The following is a 13,161-nucleotide window of genomic DNA, read 5'->3' as shown; positions in this document are numbered from 1 at the left end:
GCAAATGTAGTTTTGGCTTTGGCTCAAGGGAGGTCCCCTGTCATGAGATGACATATGAAGGTTATGCATATAAGTACCAAACGCTTGCACTCCCATACTGTGCAGCATTTCACAGCCAAGAGATAAACAGACTGTAGCTGTTTTAAAATAACAGCAATGTTTTTTTTTTCTCTATTTGCTGGACTATTAGGTTCATTTTGTTTATTCCTACCTTGAGTCATCTCCCAGGTCCGTGTGCCCTGTAAATTGGGTATGATACTTTCTGCCAGATATCACTTGTACCTGAAATGCTGGGCACTGTCGACTTTCTTTTAAAACTCTCATGAGTAATTGCCAAAAGGTCGTAGCTACAGTGTCCCAAACAAATGCACGTTATGAATGGTCCTCTTTTTTAGCCTACTTTTCCTTTAAACATGCCTGTTGGGTTTAGAGTACCTGCAGTTAAATGGTGTTGCTTTTGGCAGGGCTTGGTGAGCAAATGAGGCATAATCTCTCTGATCTCAGTAGTCTGGTCAGTCAGCCATGACATTCTCAGTGTCTTTTCTTTCTACACCCTGTCTGAACAGAGCCATAGCCCAGGCAGCTCTCAGTGGGGTTGCCAAAGATTACCATGTGCAGTGAAGCAGCAGATGGCAGGACAGTGGAAAATATGCAGTCCCAGTCCCTGGGTTCACATGGGGTTCAGGGTTAAATTTCAGTGATTTCCCTCTCTGCTCCTCAAGCCTGTCAATAAACTGCCCTTTGAGTGATGAACTCTTTAGTGTGCTTTGGGAAACTATTTGGAGTTCAGTTTTGTCCAGTTTTGGAAGTGTGCTCTAGACTGAAGAAGAAAATTTAAGTGTTCTGGGGCTACAGCAGTTGAAGTCTTCCTTACCTTAGTGTGGGCATAAAAAATGAGGTACATATGAATATGTTCTGAAAACTATGAAAGGAGGGTGAAAGGAGCTTTGCAAATTTGATTGGCTCATAAACTATGTAATGACTGAATGAGGGGTGCCTCCACTTAAACTTGTGCCTATGTATTTTGATAAACCCCTTATTTGCACTTTGTTTTTCTCCCCACAGGCTCCCTCTTCCTTATTCCTTGCACGGGACGCAGAGTTCTCACTGGAATGACTGGATGTTCAATTTTGGGGTGGGGGAAGGTGGGAGTGCAGAACATGAAAAACATTCTTTTACAGCAGATTTATTTACTCTATTGAGTGATTTCATCCTTTTTTTATTCTTCCAGGATACTTCTGTCTCATTATTTCAGAAATACCAAGATACTTTCTCAAGTTCTTGTGAAATTTTGACATTTTACCTTCTCTTTTTTGGGATGGGGAGGAGAATTAAGGTGTGAAAACTTCAAAAAAAGTCTACATTGCTTGATTGATTAGTTCATGTTCAGAATAAAACTCTCATCTGTTTCTACCTTGAGCCTTGGTAACAAGCACATCAAGGGATGTGTGTCAGTGACTAAATGAGAATCTGGATTTAAGTGACTTTCTGAGCACCTTTGAGAATCTGCACAAGAACCAGGCTTTTGTTCTTTTTTCTGCCACAGAATTAATCAGACTGAACTCTGAATCTATAACTTCTTTCTCTAAAATTCTTTACCTTTGGTTAGCTTTAGGCTCCGTAGGACTCTTGCCTACTTCATTTCTCACGAGACATCCATTTTTACTCTCAGACCAAGTCTGTTCTCCAGACAGGGGCAATCCTATTTGGGAAAAGATTACAGTATGATATTTAGAGATGATCTGTAAAACTGTATCAAAACATGCATTCAGAAACAACACTGAAACACGTAATCCTAACTTTTGGTGCTAGAATTTACAGCTTTGTCCTGAGTATGTACAGAGTGTGTGCATGTGCATGTGTGTTTTTCTGAGTGCATGCACAGCTACCTATAGAGGTATTAAAATGAAAGGTCCTACTAAAAATACAAAGCCAGGAAATTCAGAATTGGGCTAACTTTCTGTCCTGGTTTCACCCCATTGTGTTCAAGTATTGTAGACATTTCAGAACAGCAGGTGATTCGACTGCCTCTTGTGTTCCTAGAGGAAGTATAAACTAACTTAAATGGGAAATATCACAAAAACAGGATAACAATGAATTTCAGGAGTCCACAAAGGAAGAAGTGTTCTTAAAAATACAGTTATTAAAACAGTAGTGAGCATGACAAGCTGAATGGTGGTAAAGGGATGTATTATACAGACACTCTGGGGTTTTTTTTGCCATTGCAAATCCACGTTTTATTTCATATTTTCTTATGTAAGACTTTTGTGGTGATCGGACATTTTAATGGTGCTATGTTTAATTTTGGCCTCTTCTTTGTAAATTGAGGTCATCTGACTTCAGTGAAACTGCACCAATTTATCTTGCCAGAAAGCTGAGTTCTTTGTTGTTTCTAGCTGTGTATTTATTTATATTATTAATTACACTAGAGAAACTCTGTTCCCACAGAGAAAGAACTCAGGAGTGAGATTCCGTTTCAATGGCAACATTAGTGAAAAGGAATATTCATTCAAATGCGTGTACATTTCAAAAAGCTGTTAGAATTTTAATCAATGATTGCGTTCAAAATATTTTCTCACTAAATAAGCTTCCATTTCTTTTTTCTGTGCCTTATTCATTTTAGAGTGGAAATTAGCAACGTGCCCAGGCTTTGTCCCAGAGGGGAGTTTGCTCTCAGCAATGGTTTTTATGCAACCTCCTGACATACCCTTTCTGCCTGTGGGAGAGCTGCCTCTCTGTCTGGTGTCATTTCCAGTTTGGAGCTTGGGTGTGGAAGCTGTGACACCCTTGCTTAACTTCAGGGTCCTCTGAGAGTGATCACATCCTGCACTGCTGTAAGGACACAGCTCTTATGGGAAGTTTAAGCAACCAGCAGTAACTACAGCTAGGTGAAATAATGTTTTTATTGGCTTTCTGAATAGAGGAGGTCAACACAGCTAGACCAAACATGGCCAAGGTCTTTGGACCAGAAGGGACATGCTGTCTGTGTTGGCTTGCCGTCTTCGTGGTGTATTGTCATCATGTCTCTGCCTTTTCACCCCATTCTCAAGCTTTTAGGGCTTGGGGACTTACTTGGGCACCTGCTCCACACAATCTATTGCAGCTTTTTTTGCAGGGGTCTGTCATTCAAATACTACGTTTTAGGGTTGTTACTTTGGTTTTATCCAAAATAATGACTTCCAGGGTTGTCCTGCTTGGTCTTCAGCTGAACCAGTTGTCCCTGTGCAGAAGCAGAGGTTGGGGAATGGGCACAGGGAGGGTAGGCTGAGAGCACCGTGAGCTGATCTCATTGCCTGGGCTGCACACCAGCTTGAGCACATGTCACAGCACACAGTATGGAGATTTTGTTTTGGCTGTTAGCCTCTGAGCCAGGGGTTCACTTGATTAGTCTGTTATGAGCCTGAAAGGGTGTGTGTAGCTGGAAGATTCCATCCTTATACCTGTAGAACTTTGCAACTGGTGATCTGTACATTGACTTGTGCTCATCAGTGGTGTTGGAGATGTATTTCTCACCATATCCTAGCTGAGAATCCAACTATTCATAACATGGAAGAGGGAAGGAAGTGTAGCACCTTGCATTTTACGTATCTTGTACTAGAAAATTTGCCTCCTGTATTTGCAGAAGCTGAGATTGTTTTGGGTTTTTTTGGTTTTTTTTTTTTTTTTTTTTTATTGCTTCTCTCTAGTTCTCACTGGCCCTCACCTTGTTACTTCCTGATGAACTCTTTCCCCTCAGCTGTTTCCAACTCCCTGAAAAAATTATTCAGCTGTGTTTCAGGACCCCCTCTTGGTGATTCCAGGACTTCTGTAGCAAACAGTGGTTTAGTAAAATCGAAACACATTTACCAAATGATGTATTGAGGGTCTAAAGGGTGCCTTGAGGACTACCACAGTCACAAAGCTAACCAGAAGAAAGTCCTAGGAGAAAAATGGTTGAGCAACAAAGCTCCAAAGGGAGGCACATGGATTAGGAACATCTTGAGTTATGCTGTATAAGTGTCAAACCCGTCTAGCACTGCTTTATTAGCTTGTGTGGGAGGCAGAGTTTCAAATAAGCTGCTTGGCTGAAGCCAGACCATTTCTCTCGCTCCAAGAACATACATCAGCACTGACTCAGCAAATCTGCTGCTGTGACTGGTTTCAAGGCTAGCTCTTGTTACAGTCTTTAACCTACAGTAAAAGTAAAGGAAAATTCTTTTTCCCCCTGACTTGAAGTGAAATGATACGTTTTATACTCAAGAAATTTGCACGTTAAAAGTTAGCACAATTATGGGTTCACCGAGAGCCATTGAAAACCTGTGCAAAGCTTTGTTTACATCATGACCCACCGCAAACTGATGTCCCAGCCACCTGGAGAGGTTGAGAGACCAACCAGATTTAGTCCCCCAGAGGTCAGAAGGTCCAAGAAACTGTATTAGTCAGTCATGTGTCACCAGGTAAGATTAAAAGCCTTGCCTGCTTCATCTCAAGAGAGTGCGAGGGTAAAGGCTGAATGTCTCAGCTTGAGCCATCAAACAGCAACTTTTTTGATGTGCTACTGGTTGCTGAGAGGATGGAGGAGGGGAAAGACAGGGAGAAAAGGAAAGGGGTGTTAAATTAAGAGCACAGATGTCTGAACAGCAATAGCCATTAAACAAGGGAAGTTAAAATCGAGGTTTTGTGCAAGTTGCCTAAGACTGCAGGATAATTCAATTTTGTACAAGTGCTGGATTTTCCTTTTGGTTGCATACAGTTCTAGCTATTGTAGCACCAATTAGGCAAAGCATGTACTTAACTACAATTGTTTACACAAGCTTTAACAATGTAAAGTGTCTGTACTGATGGGCAAGCACACTCATGTTTACCCACAGCTCACACATGCAAGGGCTTGCCTAATTCTGTGACAGCCGAAATGCGAGGTTTAATTCAATAACCTTAGTTGTACAATTTGAAAAACACAGCTTAAATGAATGTTAGCAGACCAGAGCGGCTGAAGACATTTACCTTTGTTTTACAGTGTAGTGTATATGAACTGCGATTAAAAAAACCAAAGTGAATAGTTTGGAGCAAAAGGTTAAGTTTTCTGTAAGCAAAACGCTGCTCTGTTTATGTAAGTGCCATTAGCAACATAAACTTGGGAACAGGAATAACACTTTTATATATTGTTTTCAGTATTAATGTTTGGGTTTTCCTTTATAAGAATCTTTGATGCCTCACCTTTTCCTGTTCAGTGTACAGTTCCTGAGGGGAAAATATTTTAATTTAAGAAAAATTATATGGAGGAAATATACTAAAATAGCACATTTTGGCCAATCGTTATTGCTGGTGTATCACCCTGTTCTTTTAACAACCCCATATGATAGATCTAAGAAATGTAATTAGTCCCAAATAGTAGTATTTTAATTGTGAAATCTAATAGCTTTGTGTTGCACCCTAAACATGCAGATTGTCTGCTAATCAAACATCATTTTTTCACTGTCACTTTAGAGAACTGCCGCTGTGCAGTCATAGAAATGATCCTGTCATTGTTTTTTGAGAGATGGAAACCTCTATCTGTTTGCATGCAGAACAGCCATGAACAGTGTAAAGCCCTGATGACAGACGCCCAGTGGAGGGTTAGCACCACTGAGTCACTGGGGAGGGCTGTGGCTTGGGCTGTGGCAAACAACACCTCTGATTCTTGTCCTTTGATGCTGGTTGGTAGTCTCTTCCCCATTCCTGTATCCCTTACCTTTTACAGGGCTTACTAATTGTCCCCTGAGTTGGCCTTTGTGCTATCTTTTCACCCACTGGGAAAAAGAAAAAATTCCTACTCTGTGCTCCCTCCATATTTCTGTACCTTGTTGTTCCTCACAAGACTGGGTTTTACTCTCATTTTCCACTCTGATTATAAGGGCAATAATTTGTGCTCCCTCCATGCATAGTTCAATGACCTCCTGTTGCCCTCAGCTGTGCAAATGTTCTGTGTGCAAGTGGATGGCAGGGACAGAGGTGCTCTGGAGTTGAAGAGCATCAGTCCCCTCCACTGTGCTCCCCTCCCCTGCTGACTCCCCCCTCTCCATGCCTTTATCTTTCTGCCTTAACATCCTCATTTTTTAACTATGAAAGTATTTTAGTAGTTCATTTTCCATTATTTAAACAATGGGCACCCAAGGAGTTGAAAACTGTTGTGCTAATGGAAAATGGGGCCAAGCATTAGTACATTTTGGCATTGTAAAGGTTGTAATGTGTATCAATAAATTATTAAACAAAATGAATCAGTTTATATGCTGATTGATGTCTTTCTTTGCAGTATTTAAAGGAATTCTTACCACATCATTTTATTTAAATCATACTTTTCAAAGTAGATCCAAATGAAGGTTACTTGATGAAGAGGGACAATTTTATCCTCGTGTTATTGGACCACTGCTTCCAGTCTGGAATCTGCAGATTTTTTTGTTACTGAATCATTTCCCAGAGGATTGATGAAGAATAACCTTTTTAGAATATTATCTTTAGCATTATCTTTCCTTTTAGAGAAATATAGATGTCCATTGGAAAATAATTAGGGATATGTATACTGAAAATATTTGAAAAACATTGCAAATGTATGTAAAAATCTGAGAAAATCACTTCCATTAACTACTTCTAAAATTTAAAAGAACAGAGAAAAAGATTGAATGTATTATGATGGAACAAAGTATTTCCAGCTATGCTATACAGGATTAAAATGTAAGGATAAAGCAGTGTATCTCATGTTTCAGGAAATAAAATGATTTATTGCCCCAGTCAGGAAGATGTTTCCCATGCATTACTTTACAAGAAATTGCTTATGAATCATATCACCCTTATTTCATATATACTTCATTTTGCAAAAATCTGATAGTGGACTTTATGGCAAGCTCATCCAAAGGTAGCTGTATTTGCTGAGTAAAATTTGTAGGATGACAAGCAGAAGGAAAAAAAAATTACTTTTAACCATGATTTTCCCTTTATTTCCAAAAAGTTATGTTTCTACTTTGTATAATTGTTGTTGTGAGAACAATTTGTTATTTTTACTTGCTAGTGGGTTCACAATTTAAATGCATGAACGTTTAACATATATTAAATAACTGCTCTACTAGTTTTACCAAAATGCAATACTGTATCAGTGGTTTTGATCAAGACACAGTTTAAAATTCCATTTAAATGCAAAATATGGAAGGTTAATTTAAAGATCTATAACTTGATTTTTTCATTTGGTTTACAATGACAATAAATCCATTTGCTTTGGAATAATTATTATTGATCTTTCATCAGTGTAAGGAGATTCAAGGCTTCTTTTCTTAGAAGATGTGGGTGTTGCTTTGTTTTTTCACTTCAGCTTGTTACAAAAAATAGAAAAGGTTCTCATAGAATGGAAATGATGAGCAATGTGAATTTTCAGGCAATCAAAACATTTTAATGATCTCATTAAATGTATCACTTACAACACATATATGTTAAAAGAAATATGTTTCTCTGGGGTAGTAGACAAACACAATGTGTTTGAACATGTTAGGCTTGCACTAGAATCTATGCCAGAACTGCAGAAACCTGGAGGAAAAAAACCCAAAACTTCAACATTTTCTTGTGTCAGTGTCTTCAGAGATAGAAAACCTTTATTCATATTTTATGCAAAATGAAGAAAAAAGGTGTTATGAGAACTTGATAGATATTTCTAGGACTGCATCTCAGTTGATAGATAAGAACTGCTATTGAATTCTGTAAGATTGATTGATTGTCATTCTGTGGTATTGCTAGGGTTAATAATGGATTTTCTTAGGCATGTAACAACTAGTGTTTTACAGGGAGAGCAGTCTTCCTAAGACCACAGTTTTAACATTAGTTAAAACAGGGTTTTCTATGTAGTCTTGAGAGCTTGGAAATGAGGGTTCTTGAAAAGAAACAGATGCTACATTAGTGGCTCTTAAAGCTGCTTCATCCATTTGGTTGCTTCTTCTAAACCACAGATTCTGCAGAAAAACACTTTAATCAGGCAGTTCCCTGACGATTCACAAAGGGTGAAACCCCAGTTCTGATAAAAGCAGTGGGGTACTGCAATGGGCAAAGACTAAGATTTATCTTTTTTCTGTCTTGGGGCAATCCAGCTTTGGAGCTGTAGGTGCATTAAGCCCATGCCTCCTAAAGCAATAGTTTTCAATATGTGTTAGTGAGAGATGTGTTGAGCTTTCAAAACTGCATCTTTGCCAGATGTAGGCAGCATCCTTCTCATAGGGATGAGCTGTTTTCCACCCTGAGCCAGGCAGCACAATGGGCGACAGGCCTGGGCTGGAGAGCAAAAGCTATTGCATTATACCTCTGCTATTTCTTTTCATCGTGGTATTGTTCCTGCAGTGGTTTGCTGACAAGTTACATGTTTTACAGATCAGGTCTGCTTGATGAGGAATCCTTGCTTTAAATCCTGTCTAGGATAAATCGGGTTTGTAAATCAGACCTTATGGTTCCTATTGGAATGCTAACGATCTCAAAGGGAGGGCTTGGGTTTTGAAAATAAATCTAATCTAATGCTCAGGGTTCCTATAAGAGCTGTTAATATCATGAAAACTCTTGTTAAAGGCCCCTTTTAAAATGTAAGAACTTGTCAGACCCTGTTTAACCAGGGCTGTTTGGAGCTGCTGAAATGACACACCAAAGCATCCTTTGCTAGGTCTGCCCACATCTCTTCTCCCTGGCCACATCTTTAATGTTGCAGCAATTCCAGTGCTGCCAATAGCAATGCAAACCAGAGCATAATGTGGCCCATCATGGTTTGGATGTATTTGCTGCATAGATAACTCTGCAAGGCAGTTAGCCCAGCATGCTTGACCCTACTGACAGCAAGAATTGCTCTTCACATTTTGAAAATGCAAATTTCAAATAAGTCAAAATGTATCAACCATATAACTGAGTTTTGAACACTCCACATTTGTTCTAAGGTGTACTCTAAGTATATGTATTCTAAGGCACTAGGTGTGAGCAATGAGTTGTATTTTACAAAACCTCTCTGAGCTGAGGAAGCAGTGCCAGGTGGCAAATTTGGGACTCTGATATCTGTCCCACTTCACTAGCTAGCTTCACTATCACCAATGCATTTCCAGGTGAATTAGTAAGTTTAGTTAGCATAACAAATTTGGCCTTATTCAGCTGTGATAACTGGTGGCATTTTAGCTGCTGCATCATCTTGATCCGATGAAAATCAATATAAGAGGTAAAGTGGTTAACACATCAGCAGCTCTGATGATACTCTTCCTGGCACTGAGTGACCATTTTGTGGAGAAAAATGCTCTTGTGTGTTCAACATTAGCAAGTCTTCACCACCTCCTGATGAAGAAGGCAGCTAGCAATTTCTGTGCCTCTAAGGGTGCTTTGTATTCAGTTATACAAATATATATGTAGTATTTTGCCTAGACCTTTTAGTTAGAATCAATCCTGAGGAAAAAGACTGTTACTTCTGCTAAATTTCAGACCAAAGCAATGTTGTAGCCAAACTGCAAACCTCTAGGACAGGGCTTTTAGTGGAAATGCTGACATAGTTTTTACTATGTATGACTCCAGCAGGCACCAACTTAAATTCTAGTTATGATGTGCATTTAATGGCATGGGATCAAACATAGAGTGTAATGGGATATTTTAAGATACTGTGTTTGAAGAGAATCAGTACTTAAACGTTATTTATGAACCATATCATTTAAATGCTTCTGAAATGTGCCATTCAGTTCTTGGGCACATTAAAAAATTTTCTAATTGCATTTCTCAGAATGAACAGTAGCATAGTTTTCTTCCACAGCTTTAATGCTGAGGCACTTCCAAGAAGAGGATTGTTAGTATTTAGTGGAACCCTTACTGGAATATCTCTGGAAAATAAAGGTTTCCATTTTTCATTGTGGTGCTCTCTTAGTTTTTTGTTTTAGCCTTTTGAGGAATATTCCAATTTTGCTTGGAGGATATCTCTGAAAATTGTTTCTCTCTAGCTAACACTGACTTTGCAAGAAGACAGCAGCTACGAATTTTTGTTGTGATGTTCTAAACAAATCTCTTTCTTGTGTGATATCCTTCATATAATTAAAGTAAAATTGACAGCATAAAGGTTTTTCTCTCACACATTCTAATATGCTGCCTTTTTTTGTTGTTGTTTTGTTTTCTTTTTTATGCTGAGGAAGCATTTGCTATGAAGGGGAAGCTGACATTGATTAGTTGTGCAGGTTGACAGTAGAATTTGCTTTAATGCAGATGGTGACTAGAACTCTCATTGCTTTTGCTGCAAATGGGAATGTAGTGTTGAAAGAAGTCAGTTTTGCTTATTCCTCAGTTGCAGCCTGGAACTTTAAACCATCTACTTTATCCTAGAATTAAACCTGTTCTTTCAGTTGTTATTTGCTGAGTAAAAATGCTAACTGAAATTTTTTTGGTGCTAGTTAGGAAGTTTTAAAGCTAGTCCTAGTAAGTTTTTGCCATAGATTGAATCTGTTTTTAATTAATTAGCGATAATCTGTGTGAAGGTCTCAAAGCACTGTGATAAGTTAAAAATGGAAACAATCTTTGGAGAGGTACCAATCTAACTAAGCCAACAACCATCACTGGTTTCTGTTAAGCCAGAACTCCACTCCTGCTGCAAGCCTGTCCAGCCAGGAGCAGGAGAACTACAGTACTTTGCTTTCAGAAGTTCAAATAGCAGAGTCACAGTGTTGGTGCTGTCCAATTGTTGAGAAATTTGCTTTGAAAAAGACTATGGAGTATATATTGTTTCTGAAGGTTTGCAAATCACACTGTTTAGGAAGCTTCCTTTATACAGGTACACCTTATTAGGAGATATGGAAATAATATGTTTTTAATCCTGTAATGATTTTAATCCTATTTTATGATATATCCAAAATGGCTAACAACCAGAATTCCAATTAGTTCAGCAGTTAATGAAAATTTAAAATTATATCTTAAACCTGTGGTAAGGTCTGAATTTTTCAAGTTCTTCATTCCACATGATTTTTAGAGGTGAGGGTTTTTTGGTGGTGTTTTTTCTTTTTGTTTTGTTTTGTTGGGTTTTTTTACTTTTAGTAAAATAACATAGAAAAGTACTGTAGTGCTCTTGGCACTACAGGAAAAACTAGTAGTCTGAAAAAGGCACTTCATGTTATTTAATAACATTGCAGCAACCTACTGTTTGTTTGACAGGAAACAGAACATATTGAGACACATATCTAAAGAGCACAGTTCCATAATGGAAAAAACTACATGTATGCATTGAATGCATTGAATAAACTACACTTTTGAAACTTTTGAAATTTGCTAAAAGCATTTTACAACTACAGACATTTTCATTAAGTCTCCTGTTTTTCATTGGGAGGAGGTATCATCTGTCACCGTCTAATCATATCATTTTTTAGCTATTAAAAAGGCATGTAATTTTAATTTTTGTGGCTCATTAGTGTGCAAATGCCATTGGGCTTGTTTAGCCGAAACTCCTGGTCTAAATTCAAATCCCTCTGCTTTTCAGGAGACTGTGGCCACCTTTTAGAAACACAGCCTGTCATCATAATCTGAAAATCAAGATCTGAAAATAAGTAACAAAAAATATTATTTAAAGGAACTCCACTGGAAGCAGAAATGTGTACACAGATTTTTCAGTGTAATAGAGTGAACAACATACTGAAATATGGTAAAAAAAATACAGTGATCTACTGAAAAAGTTGAAATCAGAATTTCATGATCTAACTGAATCTGAGGGACAAAGAATCCCAAATAACTAGGAAAGTAGAATGCATTTAGCCATTACAAATCTCTGGAGAATACATAGTATTTGCATGGTCCCCATTTTTTTATTAATAAACACATTTATTTAGATATATGCATTCCTTGAATAAAGAACTTATAAAGGAAAAGAGAAACAGCAACAGAAAACTTGAGGGTGGTCTAAGATGTCTGTCTTCTTTATGTAACCTTTTGCATTTTGTGTTTAAGAACTGACATTCCAAATGATTTTCTTTGGCTTTATGCCTGGAGTGAATACTGAGGCAGCAAATTAGGAATGCTTAAGAAGTCCCACAAAGAAAGATGTTTGCTGTGAAAGTGCAGCGAATGTGACACTTGCACTGGCAGCTTCTTAGCTTGCCCACATGATAAAGGATGGCACGGGGCTCAGTGGTGCAAGGGGAGTGGGTGAAGGCTGAAAGTGCCATGTGCTGGGCTGTGCAAGGTGTCTCCTGTGGCCAGCTCTGCCCCTGTGACTGTGCTGACAATGCCTTTTATTTCTGTTCCAGGGGCTAACTTTGTCACTCGGAAGATTAGCCGGTCGGTAGCGAAGATTCACCTTGGGCAGCTGGATTGTTTCAGCCTGGGCAACCTGGATGCTAAGAGGGACTGGGGCCATGCCAGAGACTATGTTGAGGTAAGATGTGGGGTTTTTTATGAATCATCTCTGTGGAGGGGATAATGCTTATTGCTGTAACTTCAGGTTATGGTCCACAGAGGGCTATCTCAAGATTTTTTTGTCTATTGAGGTCTGTTAACTTTGTCTTGCTCTTGACTTCAAATCAGGGAATTTAGTAACACAGCAGTCTACCCCAGGCATGACCTGAACAGAAAAATAAATCTTTGGGTTTACATTCCTTGTCTGAATTCCTGGGGAAGGGGTCTGACTACAATGTGGATCTATTTTAAAGTATTTCTTCTATTCTTTTGACAAATTTTATGACCAATATTAAGATTTCAGCAGTATGACCTGAAATGAAAGATCCTGTTGGAGATTGGTGACCTTTTTTTTAATAAGGCAAAAATTAGGTGTATATTAATGATCAAAGGCCTCTTTAGTTATACATTCTAAAGAAGCATCACACCATAGTTGTGATGGCAGGTATTGGAACACATAAGCTTCCATTTAGTGTTTGAAATGTTTGTGTAGTCAGGATTTGTTTCTAATTTTATTCTACCCATCTGCTTAAGCAGACAAACAAACAATACCCCTGTATTGTATTACAAGGAGACATGAATGACCATGTAGGAAATATTGTCTTTTCCCCAGGAGATTTTTGTCCCCATTTTGGTGCTTAAAGATTTCCTGTGGTCATTGGACTATTTCTGTCTTTTAATAATTCCTTGCTGGGAAACCGGATTTGACTTCACCATTCATTGATGTAGTTTAAAAAGATGACGACTGTTTGTTTTGGTTTTCTGTATTACAAAGTAAGA

At 38.4% G+C, this 13,161-nt stretch overlaps 1 protein-coding gene across 2 annotated transcripts in view; it reads left to right on the top strand.

Annotated features, from left to right (window-relative positions):
- The window catches only part of GMDS (GDP-mannose 4,6-dehydratase), a 397,060-nt gene that overhangs the window by 164,329 nt on the left and 219,570 nt on the right, over positions 1-13,161 (top strand). For both annotated transcript variants that reach the window (XM_079300996.1, XM_079300997.1), the window contains exon 7: positions 12,234-12,361. In XM_079300996.1, coding sequence (XP_079157122.1) covers positions 12,234-12,361 — 128 coding nt within the window. The remainder of the gene's footprint in view (positions 1-12,233; positions 12,362-13,161) is intronic.

This window comes from Erithacus rubecula (assembly GCF_903797595.1).
Source record: "Erithacus rubecula genome assembly, chromosome: 3".
Taxonomy (NCBI): domain Eukaryota; kingdom Metazoa; phylum Chordata; class Aves; order Passeriformes; family Muscicapidae; genus Erithacus; species Erithacus rubecula.
The sequence above is the reverse complement of the archived record's forward strand: the minus strand, read 5'-3'. Positions and strand labels throughout refer to the sequence as shown.